The sequence below is a fragment of the Dunckerocampus dactyliophorus genome, chromosome 7 (assembly GCF_027744805.1).
Source record: "Dunckerocampus dactyliophorus isolate RoL2022-P2 chromosome 7, RoL_Ddac_1.1, whole genome shotgun sequence".
In the NCBI taxonomy this organism is placed as follows: domain Eukaryota; kingdom Metazoa; phylum Chordata; class Actinopteri; order Syngnathiformes; family Syngnathidae; genus Dunckerocampus; species Dunckerocampus dactyliophorus.
Genome location: NC_072825.1, coordinates 5,254,577 through 5,269,584, shown reverse-complemented (window position 1 = coordinate 5,269,584; position 15,008 = coordinate 5,254,577). Strand labels below are relative to the sequence as shown.

General features: G+C 40.6%; 1 protein-coding gene across 5 annotated transcripts in view; it reads right to left on the bottom strand.

Annotated features, from left to right (window-relative positions):
* myom3 (myomesin 3) overlaps positions 1-15,008 on the bottom strand; it is a 71,976-nt gene that overhangs the window by 28,649 nt on the left and 28,319 nt on the right. For all 5 annotated transcript variants that reach the window (XM_054782949.1, XM_054782948.1, XM_054782947.1 and 2 more), the window contains 7 exons: positions 14,257-14,301; positions 10,720-10,851; positions 10,498-10,659; positions 6,481-6,622; positions 3,891-4,090; positions 1,535-1,588; positions 896-1,023 (listed from right to left, as the gene is read on the bottom strand). In XM_054782949.1, coding sequence (XP_054638924.1) covers positions 896-1,023; positions 1,535-1,588; positions 3,891-4,090; positions 6,481-6,622; positions 10,498-10,659; positions 10,720-10,851; positions 14,257-14,301 — 863 coding nt within the window. The remainder of the gene's footprint in view (positions 1-895; positions 1,024-1,534; positions 1,589-3,890; positions 4,091-6,480; positions 6,623-10,497; positions 10,660-10,719; positions 10,852-14,256; positions 14,302-15,008) is intronic.

The window sequence follows — 15,008 nt, the reverse complement described above, 5'->3', positions numbered from 1 at the left end:
CGATTGGCTGGCAACCAGTCCAGGGTGTACCCACTTCTCGCCCGAAGTCAGCTGAGATAGGCTCCAGCATACCTGCGACCCAAGTGAGGAATAGCGGCATCACAGATGGATGGATGGATGGATGGATGGGTAATCTCTCGTTTATCACGGTTAACTGGCTCCAGAGCCGACCGTGATGAGTGAATTTCTGCAAAGTAGGATTCCTTATTTATATATGGAATATAGAAAAGCTGTTTGCGACCTTCTAAATAAGGTGTTTAACAATATTAGACCCCTGTAGACATGAAATAGCACGCCTATAGTCACCTTTAGATTTGTATTACCCAATATGTATACATAATTAGAGAAAATAAGCCATTTAAGACATAAGTAAGACTCATGCTTGTGTGTTGCTGGAAATGTGTGCTGGTGCTCGGGAAGCTGAATGGATATAGGAAGTGACGTCAGGGGTTCAGAGTTGAGTTTTAATCCTGCGTGGGTTACGGCCACAACAGTATCTTGTGTTGGGGATTATTGTGCCTGTTGTGAGATAATTCAAACCTGCAGTAAAAGCCTGTTGTTCCGGCAATTAAGTCTGATGCTGATATGAACACTGCTGACACCTTGTGACCAGTGTAGAATACTACATATCATCACAGCATCTTTGAATGACTTGGACTGTATTTGTATTTTAGTTTATTTAGCCATTTTAATGCATGAAAATGCTTAATTTAGACAAAAATATGTAGAATTTGCTTAACTATGCATATTTTTGACTAATAATAGGACACACAGTAACCACTAAACAGCATGATTTAGTAATTAATATATTTTTGAAAAACCATGATTCAGTGAAGCAACAAGTGAATTTGACACAAGTGTGCAATGTGAAGTGCCTGTAACATTCAAGACCGACCCGCTCCACATAGAAGGTGAGCGGCTCCTTCCCTCGAGGTTCCGGCTCGGTCCAGCTAAGCACCACATATATGTCGCTCACTTCGCAGGCGTGGACATTGGTGGGGGGGAAGGGAGTTCGGACCTGACCTATAGGTTGGAGACGGCAAGAGAAGATGTCAGAATGGCTGTGTTGCTTTGTCCAGTGCCTCTCCGATAGGCGCAGTGTTTCCGATATGTACCGTAATTTATATTAAATACAGAGAAGGCATTCAATCAGTGTCAAATCAAATTAGGAATGTGCCCTTTAAGTTTCTCAATATTTTATTAGCCTCTGATGAATCATTCTGCAGTCAAACATGCATGATGCATGTATTCACCTTCACATGTGCATATAGAGAAGACTACCACAGTAGAAGAAGAATGCACCAATATGTTCTCACGAGCTACAGTTTTTAAATCGTTCCACAAAGCCTGCAGCGATTATGTGCATTTACCAGGGGGCTGTTCATTCTCTTCCCTCCTTAAAAAATGGAACAGACTTTCATTGCCTCGATCACGCAATTACTGCAGAGTGTCGTTAAATATGATATGAAGACGCCTTAGAGGCCACCAGCATCACAGCCTTTGAGGAAATTCCATTCAAACACACAATTCTCACCTTCCAGTTCATCTTTGGTGATGGCGATGGTCCTTCCTCTGTGCACTTTAACCACTAAAGAGATGTGGAGAAGATATAAGTCTAATTAAGTTACATTAGCACTCATAATAACAGCATTAGTGTCCATGTGGTAGCAGCCGCGGGGATTGAGGCCACAAAAAAAGAGACAAATGGGTGAGAGGGAGCAACGTGGATGGATGGAGAGCCAGGCCAACCTTATGCCTGTCCTTCATCTGTGCTTAATGATGCATAGCGTTTGACCAGGCCCCATCTGCCCACAGTGTTAAATATACATACACAGCAAACACATTGGTTAAATCTCAGCCCACCAGGCCATAGTCTTGATCTCTTACTCTGGTCCAAATCAGTCAATTGGTCTGTTTTCCACATGATTTGCTTTCTTTGATTAAAACTGTGTAAGATTCCAAGGTCGTAAATAAGGTCTCTCAAAATGAGGGTTGTGACTCAAAACGAGTCCTTTCTCAGTCTTTATTGGGTTGCCGACTGTCTCTAGTAAAATATTGTCAGCTTTTATTATAAGTTGGGGTCCTGTGGAAAAAACAAATTTCATATGTGAGTCTAGAGCAAACACGCCAAACCAAGTCAACAGTCTCGTCTGTATAAATGCTACATGTACTTAGCTTACCGTTATGATATTACTATTTACTAGGGGTGTCACGAGACACTCGGTTCACGAGACGAGACAATACACGTGATTGGGCCAATGAGAACGAGATGAGATTTTAACATTAATTTTAAGAAAAGTAAAATGAAAAAATATGACTGGACAAACAAACATCTTCATTTAACCAAGTCACGAAACAATGCAGATGCATTTTGAAATGTTTAGTGTTCCACAAATTGATGCTAAACTATATTACTGTCAACATTTGTTGAGACCAAATAAACCACCATTATATGATTATATAATAATAATAATATAATAATGAAATATTTCCTTTAATATGTCATCTTCAATTGACGTATGACGTATGTATGTGACGTATGTGACATGTACATTTCTCACAGGAATGCTGGCTTTTCAATGGGTGTCAGTATTGATAGTTCCAGCTTGTAGTTGAACAGTATCAGCTCACTGTTTTTGTCTTACCTACTTGTTTTTGTCTATTTATATCAGAGCTGTCCAGCTCTCCTTTGATATGTATAATGAAACTTTTTTTTTTTTATTAAAAAAAAAACCATTGTACTTATATTTAAAGACAAATACTGTATGTGCATTTGGGCCGCACGGTGGTCTAGTGGTTAGCACGGTGGCCAATACAGGAACAGCCTGGAGATCGGGAAGACCTGTGTTCGATTCTCCCCTGAGCATTTCGGCGTTTGCATGTTCTCCCCGTGTGCGCGTGGGGTTTTCTCCGGGCACTCCGGGCTTCCTCCCACATTCCCAAAAACATGCAGGTGAGGTTAATTGGCGACTCTAAATTGTCCATAGGTATGACTGTGAGTGTGAATGGTTGTTTGTCTATATGTGCCCTGCCATTGGCTGGCGACCAGTACCAGTCCAAGGTGTACCCCGCCTGTCGCCCGAAGTCAGCTGGAATAGGCTCCAGCGACCCTAATGAGGATGAAGCTGTATAGAAAATGGATGGATATGTGCATTTTTATTAGTTATCATTATCAGCACTTTAGCTTTTTGTAGTTACATTATGCACGTGTGCTTCAGTTTTCTACTTTTGCTGGGTTTTTGTTTTATTTTAATTTTGCAATGAGCCACGTTCCTCCCCTGGGCCACACTTTGGACACCCATGCGTGTTTTGCCAGGAGAGGGAGGTGTTGCCAGGCGATGGAGGTGTGTGTCCAAGCTCTGCCTTCTTGGTTCCGTTGCTGGTCAGGGGTTAGGTTGCATTGTGGAGGGGGTTATGCAGCTTTCAGACCGGCATCAAACTGGCATTTCACGGCGGTATTTATGTACAATCGGAGTGAATCTCCACTCACTCTCGCCTGTGTGGCGGAAAAACTTCACATTTGTTGACCGCTTGTATTTAATTGCCAAATAAATGCATGACGCAAGAAATACTTCCTGACTTTCACTTTTAATGCACACCTCTACTCGCTAAATATGGCGACCATGTCGCTAAACTGTCAACACGGATCTCTTGTACGTATGAGGTGAGTTATGAAGTAAGAAATTTAACCAGCGTAAATAGAACTGCTCTGTGATTCAGGGTGTTTTGATCTGACAAATTTTAAGTAACTTTGATCAAATGTAGAATTATTACAGCTTCTGCTTGTACATAACAGAGTGCTGTTCAACTCCGATGGAAAAAGCATCCACATGGCTCCTACAATATATTTACAATATATACACTTGTTTACTGAGTCAGTACAGTGTTACCCATGGTCCTGGTATGTTCCAGGGGGTCCTCAGTGACAACTGGTTCAGTAGCCTTAGAGGGGCGACCCACACCAGCCTGGTTGACAGCCCGAACTCTAAACTGGTACTTCGCTCCTTCTTTTAGCCCAAACACCGGATAGTGGCATAATTTCTGAAGGTGCATGTTGCAGCGTACCCACTGGCCCTGACTGAGGTCACATCTAAAAAAATAATAAAAAACAGAAAAAGAGGGAAAGCAGAGGTGTGAGAACATTCTTTCACACATGGACAAAGAGAAGCCTCCACGAGTTTCACAATGCAAACAAACAGTGACGTACGAGAGGCTGTACAACACATCTAAAGCAGTAAATACCCCATTAAGACCCACAATAACCTCCAGTGTGTCTCCAAAACACATTAAAAACTTACTTTCGAAGATAAATGTGGGGGCCTCAGATAAGAAAACTTCAACAACAATCTGTGGCCACATTGTGGAAAACAAAGAGGGATGAGAGGAGTTAGCAAACGATAAGGTTGTTGCTAGGGAACTGGCTGCTATACAGTACAATGTTGTCTTTCCTCACACACCAGTAATGCTAAAAAATGGACTGCAATTAAAGAAGATATGAAAGAACACAAACAGGCGCAAACATACACATAATCATGCACAGATAAATGAATACTAGACCCGAGACATGTTTGAATGTACAGCACGATATTGATTGTTGCATCACTCAGAAACAAAGTTGTAAAAAAGATCCATATAGCTAAAGCAACATTTTTTATTGAGACAATAGAAGGGACAAATGGTAATGGAAAACTGATATCGGAAAATTTAAATTAGCTATTAGGATATGATAAACATGTACATCCTAAAGACCTACGGCTTCAGGACAATGGTACATTGACTGACAATGTAGATATTATTGTCAATGGCTTTCATAAATTCTTTATCAGCTCTGCTGATGAACTGACAACCCACATTAACGCTCCAGACATCCCATGCAAATCGTTGGATGATATAATGCCAATATTTAATATACAATATATAACTACCTCAGAGGTTTTAAAAATAATTTTATCTTTAAAAGGTTCAAAAGCTAGAGATGCATTTGGTCTCACCAGTAATTTCTTAAAGATTCATAAAGAGGCGTTTGCAAGTCCAATTGCACATTTAATCAATTTATATATAAATCAAGGTAAAGAACAATTGACATGGAAGACTGCACGAGTAACTCTAGCCTTTAAGGCTGGTGATAAGACAAAACCAGAGAACTATCGGCCAATAAATATTTTACCAATCATATCAAAAGTAGCAGAAAAGTGGATTGCCATACAGTTAATTGAACGCCTAAACTTTTTTTCATGACATGAAGCTGATGACCAACAAGCATCTGTTTTAGTTCATGGTGAAAGTTTAGATGTGGTGGACCATTTTAAGTATCTGGGCGTGATCTTTGACTCAAACCTAACATTTAAGCAACATGTTAAATAAAAAAAATCACAAATACAATCAAATGTAAGACCTTTTCTGACTTTTGAATCAGCAAAAATGTATCTGCATGCAATGATTTTCACTCATATAACCTATTGCTATACTGTATTTACTGTGATGCCTTTGCTCATATGTTGATCAATATGTACTGTCCAAATCAAATAAATAATAATAAATAAAATATATACTGCACATGTGGATTCCGCTGTGCCACGGGAGTCTTTGATTCCAGGAAGTAGAGGGCTGATAATTACCAGGCCAACCATTTATCTCATGAGGAATATCACAGCTGCTGGCTGCCACCGACAATTTCAGCTTATCCACCGATAATCAATTTCCTCTTCTGGAGCAGGTGGAGCGAGATGATATTCCGCATTAAAATATTTCTTGTATTAACTTGTGACATCGGAAAGAACTTCAAATACACCCAAAATCACAGTATCTCACAAAAGTGAGTATGCTCCTCACATTCTCTAGTCTTTTCAAGATACAATACAAAAGGAAGTAAACTTGGATATGCTTTAGAGTAGTCAGTGTACAGCAGTATAGCTTTGCTATTTACTGAAAATGAATCAACACAGCCATTATTGTCGAAATAGCTGGTAATAAAAGTACGTAGAAGGATATCTGTGTCTTGCTTACAGTCCATCATAGTGGTGGTAGCGTCACAGTCTGAGGCTGCACGATTGTTGCTGGCTCTCAGGAGCTTTGGTTCATTGAGTGGAAACAATTTTTACATACACTTGTATGTATGTATGTATGATATTTTGGATACACTTCCACTTCCGATACGACACCCACATTGCAGCAACATCAACACGAACATCAACACGCCCAAGAGGATTAGGCAGTGATGGATACCAATGGTGCTCACACTTAATATTGATGCATTTTAATGTTCACTGGAGGTGTTCTCACATTTCGGCATTAATGGCTGTGTGCCGACTCATTTCAGTGGATAGTCAATCTATACTGTTATATAAGCTGTACTCTACTCTAAAGTATATACTGTGTACTGTCCCTAGAGAAGATGATTGATGATGGGGTGTACTCACTGTAAAATTTTAATTAGGACATGCTGTTAGGTTCTAAAGGCATGAGAGCTGAACACAACACCTCTCAATGAAATAGCCTTCCACAGGTGACACTCCATCGGCACTGGGCGGCTGCCAGGTGAGGAAGACGTAGTCTTTGTTGACGTCGGTTACCTGAACCAACAGGGGAGACCCAGGACCTCCGACCACTGCGGCCGATGCATCTGAGAATGGACGAGTGTGACAAAAGCTGAAGTAAGAGGGTGTTATTGCTGAAAAGTTGCAATGGAGTGAAGGTGTCTCCATGTTATGTTACTAACAATATTAACACAGCTGGTGAACTGGATTACAGAGAACTAAATACTAATGGATTCGATTTTATATAGCGCTTTTCAAGGCAGCAAAAACACTTCACAGTGAAGTGAACCCATTTGTCAGTCACACACTGGTGGTGGTGGTAATCTACATCTGTATCCAGAGTAGTCTGACGGACACGTGGCTGCCAATTCACGCCTACGGCCTCTCCAACCACCACCAAATGTTCACCAGTGTGGGCAGCACTGGAGGCAAGGAGGGTGAAGTGTCTTGCTTAGAGACACAACAGTGACTGGGTGGAGGGAGCAAGTATTGATCCGCCAACCTTCCAGTTTCTGGATGACCTGCTCTTCCTCCTGAGCCACTGTCGCCCCAGCAGTGAGAAATTATGCAAAGCAGATTAAAGTGATGGAATCTGACATGCTCCACAACCTTTTCCTGAGGCGAGCTAGGATATTTTTGTCCCTCCAGTATAAAGACAAAATCCAACATGTCTTCTTCCTGCTTTAAATTTGCATCCTCACCATCTTTTCTTTCCTCCGGCTCCTATGTTTGTTTTTGGTCTCTTGAACCGGCTATTTGTGATGCAAATGCGACTGCTGAATGGAAGGCACTCTCGTTCAGATTGACTAATTAGTACCTCCAGCTCTCGCAAAGAACAAGCTCGGTAACAAGGGAGACGAGCCAAGCCGCATTTTCAAGGTTTGAGGCATCATCGGGGAGTCGTTCCTCGCCTTTGTCACCCGTCGGTAATATTGTCAAAGGCACAAGGCATTCTCAGTATGAAAAGAGTCCTGGTGTGAGTGCTGTTATGACTTGGCGCTGTATAAATAGACTGGATTATTCACATGAGGCGGTTTGTGGCTGTGAAAAATACATAGTTTCACTGAAGAAAGTTAACAAGCCCACTGCTGTAGTGCTGCCTGATTGATGGTGCAATTTCCCCAATTGAATGAGTGTGCCGGCAGGAAATTAAAGCAAAAAGCCCAGCTCTTGACGAAAAACAAACTTTTCAGCGCACAGTTGAAACTCTATTTGCAAGAGCCACGCATGCAAATGACGTTTCAATACAAGTGCCTTGATATTTTGGTATGTAAAACACATCTTTTAGAATGCAGTGCGGTAGGTAGAAACCATGACACATCAGAGAGTGATGTGATGTGATGTGGCAGCTATTTGGCCTGGTAGGAGACAGCAGATCAGCATGTACAATATGGCCACCTGCACCTTTATCGCGGCTTTAGGATCACATTTGTCAACAATGTCACATGAAGCAATTTGCTGGATAAATATGAATGGACAACTGTAACAAAATGTCATATTCCTGGCTTTTTCGTGGAATTGTATTGCACATCTGACTATGCTGTGAAAATGGCCGACTTTTATAGTTGAAGTACGCAAATTTATATAATCAAATAAATGAGGGATCATACGGTAGGCTAGCAATACAACCCGGACAATATTGAGTTGGTGGAATATTATAAAAGAAGAGTGCCCATTGCGTTACAGGTAGTGTGGGTCGATCGAATGTGTCACCCACGTCATAAAGGTTGCTTTGTACATGTCATATGACATCAGTAAGGTCATATCACATCAGTAAGATGACATTAAGCTCCCCTCCTGATTCACTGTTGTTCCTCTGTGGCAAAGATTAAGTGGTGAACAGACGTAGTCTCAAACGGCACATGGAAATGCCACTTTCATCTTTATTATTCCAATTACGGATAAATTAACTCAGCGGTAAGATGCCTATATCTATAACAAAATTATCCATTCACATGCTAGTTATGTAGAAAAAAGTCACTTGTTTGATGCCTCTGCTGCGAGTCCTGAACTCCACTATAGAAATTTAGGTTTTCTACAATTTTGTTTGTTAAACTATCATTTCATGATTAATTACAAAATTGCTGAAACCTTTTAATATGTGGCATTGACTTTGGCTAATAATCATTTTCATCTGTATTGTTTGATAGCAAATGCGAACTGGATGTATTACTTGAACTGCGTGTACAGTGTATAATGAACTATTTTGACTGACATACTACTCAGGTTGTGTGCAAAACTACTGCTAAAGATAACTATGTCTAATTATCTTTGTCATATTGTATTGAATTATGAATTATTGAATGATAAACTGTTTTGATTACCTATAAAGTTTGAAACTGAGCATGGGAATTCTAATGATTACCAAGTCATGTTTCCCTGTTTTTATAGTAAGGTAGATACATTTTGACTTGTAACTCGCATGCTGAAAAAGTGTGTACACCCCTGATAGACATGTACAATGTACATAAATACTCATATGTATAAATATTAGCGGAGTCACAACCTCTCATGTCACAAGATCTCGCAAGATTAAAACGTGACACGATTTCTTGTTCAGAAAAACAAAAGTCTTGCGTTAATAATAAACACACGATAAAATAATCAAATAAATCACAATAAATAAATCACACGATAAATGAAAATGATAATTTTATCTGCCTCCACATATTGCCATGTGCATGCATGTCTGCTTTCCTTGTCTCTCGCCTCCAAACAGGCAGGAAGAGCATTCAGTCTGTGCTTCGCTTCAGCACCTAGACCAGTGGTCACCAACCTGTATATACTGTATATACATATGTATATACATATTTTGCTGTATTTTTATCATTATTACTGTTTTTTAAATTCCAGTTTGTTTCTGCAGTGATACAATGACAAATGAGCCATGTTCCGCAGATGGCCCCTGAGCCGCACTTTGGTCACCCCTACACTCCTACTTTTGTGACTTTTGGTCCGGGTTGGGATTGTGGCGTCCGCTTCACGAGCAAACCACAATAATTTGTCTTGTTGGCTCAGTGTGGTGGACGAGCGATGCACATTGACGAGAGAGGGGCTGATCAATAACGTTACAACAGACAGCCCTTAACGAGCGGTGGCGTTGGGGCTCAAAGACTTTTTTGGAGGTGCACGTCTATGGAGTTATATTTGTGTCCTAACTTTGAGGTAGCAAAAGCAGACTTTGAGTCCTATTAACATGTAATAATTAAGCGTGAGCACATCGCTGTAATGTTGTCACTCCCTCCCTCTCCCTGACCTAGACACTTCATAGAAGAACGGCGTTCCGTAGAAGAACAGACTGAGACCTCTTGTCAATCATACAGTCGCTTTGTCTCTGAATATTAATAATGACCAAAGTGAGCCCATCAACACGAATGCGCCAGTATGCCGAATTTATTCAAATTAATATTAAAATCTCGTCTCCTCTCATTCTCGTGGACCCAACCTTGTGTATTGTCATGACCCCACTAATAAATATATGAACTATATATATTCTCTGTGTTTGTAGTATGAAGTACTGTAGATCTTCGGGACATGGTCATTTTAAAAGTGGCTCGCAGGCTGAAGAAGTGTGGGCTCCCATGTACAAAGCAATTAAGAGTTTATTTTCTGTGTTGTGTGGTCAGTTTAACAGAATGCATCTTTATCGTGGGACTTTGCCGCAATCTTGAATTACATAACACGAGAGGGAGGACACCAATGTTAGCAACTATAGCATAGCTATGTGAGCCACAGTGATTTCACATTAACTCACTCACTAACAGTGTATCATGCCAGGCTATCATGCTTTTTAAGCTATTCACCTATGAAAAGCAAAATGATCAAATTCAGCAGCTTTTATTTTAAGATGTGTAGCATTTTGGCAAAGCTGTCCTTTGTGGTGCTATTCTCCCCAAGACAAGATTATGACCAATAGTTGTGTTAAAACAGATCAAGAAACCACATACTCAGTGGTCCTCACCTTCGACATAGACATAGGCACTAGATTCCAGAATCCCATCCCAGGTCTTCAGGCGGACGGTGTATACTCCTTCATGCTCCTTGTACACAGCGCTTAGAGTGATGGAGGCCGTGTTGTTGGTTGTCTTTATGTCCACAGTACATGATTGCAGCAGTTGGATTCCTGACCAAAAACAAATTGGTTGGGTCCTCATTTTGAAGTGGTCAACAAGAGAGGACTTACCATCTCTGAACCAGGTGATGTCCTGCTGGAAGGGCAGCAGAGGTGATGTGAAGGAACAGCTCAGGGTGAGACTATCACATTCCTTCACCCATGTTGGCGGAAAGGCACTAGCAAAGACGGCTTCCTGTGAGGCTGGGAGGACAGGTGAAAAGCAGGATGATTCGATATTTTGGAACCCTTTACAATAGAGACACAATAAATGGCTAGCCAAGGAGAATTAAAGGTCCGCTATTGTGCAAAAGTGACCTTTTAATTATGTCCACACAGTAATATGTGTCCCGAGAGGCTGTTCATTAACAGAAGAGGCACTGAAATATTTTGAAATTGACACTTCTCATGACGTCAAAGGAAAAAACTCTTTCCTCATGGACATGACGCTGCCTCTGACCATGCACTAGCTAGCTGAGCCCGCCCCGTGTCTACAGCCACCACAAGACATGTGATCATACTTTTGATCATTTTATTTTTCTTCAGCGAATAGCCTAACCTAGCAGGATGCTGCCGTTGAAATGCGAGTGTAATGTTAGCACTGTCGCTCTCAGCGCTATGCTAGTCTTGCTAACATTTGCGTCCTGCCCATCCCTTATTGTTACGTAATTGAATATTTCAGAGAAGTCGTTTATACAGTAATCCCTCGCTTATCGTGGTTAACTTGTTCCAGACCCGACCGTGATAAATGAATTTTCGCGAAGTAAGATTCCTTATTTATAAACTGAACATTTTTGCAGGTAGAGCATAGAAAGCCTATTTAGAACCTTATAAATATATTTTTTACATTATTTGAGCCCTCTAGACATTAAATAACACCCCATAGCCACCTTTACACTCGTTTTACGCAATATAGTAGACACAATAACAGGAAATACGAGATAGTGCATATAGACTCGCGTGTTAGCGTCTAGAGAGTTTTCTGGACAGCATACTTCCTGCGGTGGCTATTGTCTCATCAACGTAACATTAATGACACCTGGTGACCAGTGTAGAATACTACATATTATGTCTTTGAATGCGTCTTCTGAATGCCGTACATCCGTATTTTCATTGATTTAGCCATTTTTATACTTGAAAATGCTTAATTTAGGCCAAAAATACGTCAAATTTGGTTGAATATGCATATTTTTTTACTAATAATAGGCTGTTTCCAACCACTAAACATAATACATTTATTTTGAAAAACCGTGATACAGTGAAGCTGCGAAATTCAAACTGGAAAATGGTGAGGGACAACTGTACCCAACTTCGGACCACTGCGCACAAAACGTTACGTATAAACTAAAAAATGGTTTTGTTTGTGCGTAGGTGAGAATTGGCTAACACCAAATATGCTTTCGGTAGCCTTGAATATTTTTTTAAATACTTTTTACTGCATGACTTCATGTAGCAAGATTGTAGCAATATACTGCATCTACCCACATATTTCCACATAATGTTTTGGTGCGTCTCATTGGTACAGTACTATTCTCAACATAAAGGTTTGGGTAGCATAGGCCCAGTGATTCACTGCAGTCCCTCAATAAAAGCATGATACAAAACCGAAAGGATGTGACAGCAGGTGACTAGCAAACACTTCCCGTCTTGCTATTACTTGAACTACCACTGGCGATGCATCTGAGAAAATGTGACATCTATTTTTTTTAAATATCGCAAACACTACCTCAAGGATGCTTTAATAAAAATCACGTCGCTTGGATGCTTGCTTGCCATCACTCAAAAGCTCGACCTCTGCCTCCGTCAGCACAAAGGATGCCGCGAAAGGGTAAATTTGCCGCCATTGCGCTTTTGTCGATTGAGTGATTCGCGACGGAAAGCGCGATGGCTTCCATATGAGATAATAAAGCATCAGTAAGCGGCAAACATGCTGACGAAGCGACATTGAAAGCTCAATGTGAGGCAATCGTGGGCATCGAATGGGATTCATATCACGGATGTTGAAATAGAAACATTTGAAACAATGATCAGCTGAGGAATGGCTTCAAGCAGGATGAACAGGGAATAACTTGACAGTGTATTTCACTGGATTCTGGATTCTGGATTCACACTTACGCAACCGGGTTAAGGCGTGACAAGGAGACCGAGCAGTGCAAATAGCTATAAATCACGTGGACTTGCTTTGTTTGATCAGCCCAATGACTAATGAGGGAACACCCAGTATCGGTTGGGTATTCCCATACTTTGCTCTTTTTAGTTTGGTTTGGCATAACTTTATGGCATTGGCATGCATAATGTAAAGCAGGGGTGTCCAAACCTTTTCCAACGAGGGTCACATAAAGAAAAATTTAGATGCGAGGGCCACTTTGATATTTTGTTGTGTAGATATGCTAAAAAGTTATGTATATTTCAAGAAAAAACTGCATCTGAGCTTTGTGATTGATAGTATGGCAATGGCTGCGACTACTACTAGATGGACTTGGATAAGCGGTAGAAGATTTGGCAGATTTTTTTTAACAGCGTATGAATGTGCATTGTGTTGTGTCCTTGTGGTGTATCAGAGCAATCTATCGGTGCTCTGCTGACGATGTGTGCAGCTCCACTTACCTCAGTATGTGTTGACATCCCTGTACAAGCATATTAGGAACCCACGGTAGACAATAGCCGCCTAAATACAGAGTCACAACAGTCCTTATTGGCTAAGGGAGAACCCGCCCCTTGTGTTCTGCGTCCTGATTAGCTGTAGACCATTGCCAATCAATCTCCTTCGTGCAGTTTCCTGTTGTGCTCAATAGTTGCTAGAAAACTAGCGAACTGTGTGAGCTGCTTGCTAACCGTCAATAAACAAGCAGCTAACCAGCTACACAAATCTTCGGTTCAAGGAGTTCAAGACGAGGAGGAGGACGACGGTAGGAGCAATTATGTTTTAACAAGGATACAAAAACGCTGGAGCCAAACTGCGCCAGGACGAGCCACGGTCAGAGGAGTGAATAAGCGTGAGTCACTTAATAATTTCTTGTGTCCAACCTAGGAGATTGATCATAAAATTCAAACAAAATTTGAACTTTGAGAGTGTTTAAACAAGAGAGAAATGTGAGAAAATGTTAATGCCTGTCTGACAAAGGTGTATAAAGTGTATGGTGAGGGGTTTCACAGGCTTAAAACATATACAGTATAATAATTGGAAACAAATACAGTTGGCTCCTTTGCAAATTTCCCTTATTGCGGGCTATTTCGGGAACATATCCCCTGCGATAAACGAGGGAACACTGTATTATGACTTTATTCACAAAGTGTTATAACTTTCTCCCCAACCTAATTTTCCAAAAAATTACAACTTTATTTTGTTTTGTTTCTCATATTATTGCAATTTTTAAACACTAACGTATATTTTATTTCATATTCCAACTCTCTACTCTAAGGTGACGTCTGAGTAACAAAGTGATTGTATATTAATTATGAAATAAAAGGAAGCACATTGTTTCCAGTAATATGGATAAATGTCAATGTAGTTATACAATCATAATAAAATCAAGGTGTGTGTCGATTCACTATTACACCTGAGTGCTTTCCGAATGAGGGGTTTGGGACCTCAGGTTTGGTGCTTACCCCGAGTCGTTGAATCCTCGCAACCAGCTGTGGCGCCTCGATATGCTACATGAAAAGAAGAAGATTGGTGAGATCCAAAATGTGTGTTTCATATATTAAAAAGATGAAAGGACACACTACAGGTGGTCCCTGGGTTACAAATGAGTTATGCTCCTACACTGTGATGTAAGTCGACTTTCAGTGTATGTCGGAAATTAGTCGAAACAGTAATAAAAAGAGAATTACACCTTACCAGGGCTCCGGACTGTGACTAAAATATGAGACATTACGAGTGACTTTTTCATCTACTCGTGCATGTGCAACCAGATAAAAGTACGTGTTCTGTATTGAGTTGACAAGGGACATCACTTATTACGGTGAGAATGAAAAATCTGTAAAATGTGTAGTCAATTGACGACAGCTTGTCACTGTCTAAGCCTATCGATGCCAGGGTGTGTGATCGCTCACATTTGACTCGCATTGAAATTCGACTATTCCACCACCTTTGTTTACACATTTTGCGTGGCTCCACTGGCTTAGCCGCCTTATCTCTGGTCCGTGGACTCCTTACGTTTTTTTTTTTTTTTTTTAATCACAGCAACATTTTGTGTGTAAAACAAACAAGCAATACGGTTCTTTTAAAGCTCGTTTTTGTCCCACAGGGAAGCTACGATAGTTGTCACGTTCATTGGGTATGTGCTAACTTGCTTTTTTAAACACCGTGTGCTCTCATCACCATTCTAATAATTATGTCTTGTCTTGAAAACACGAGT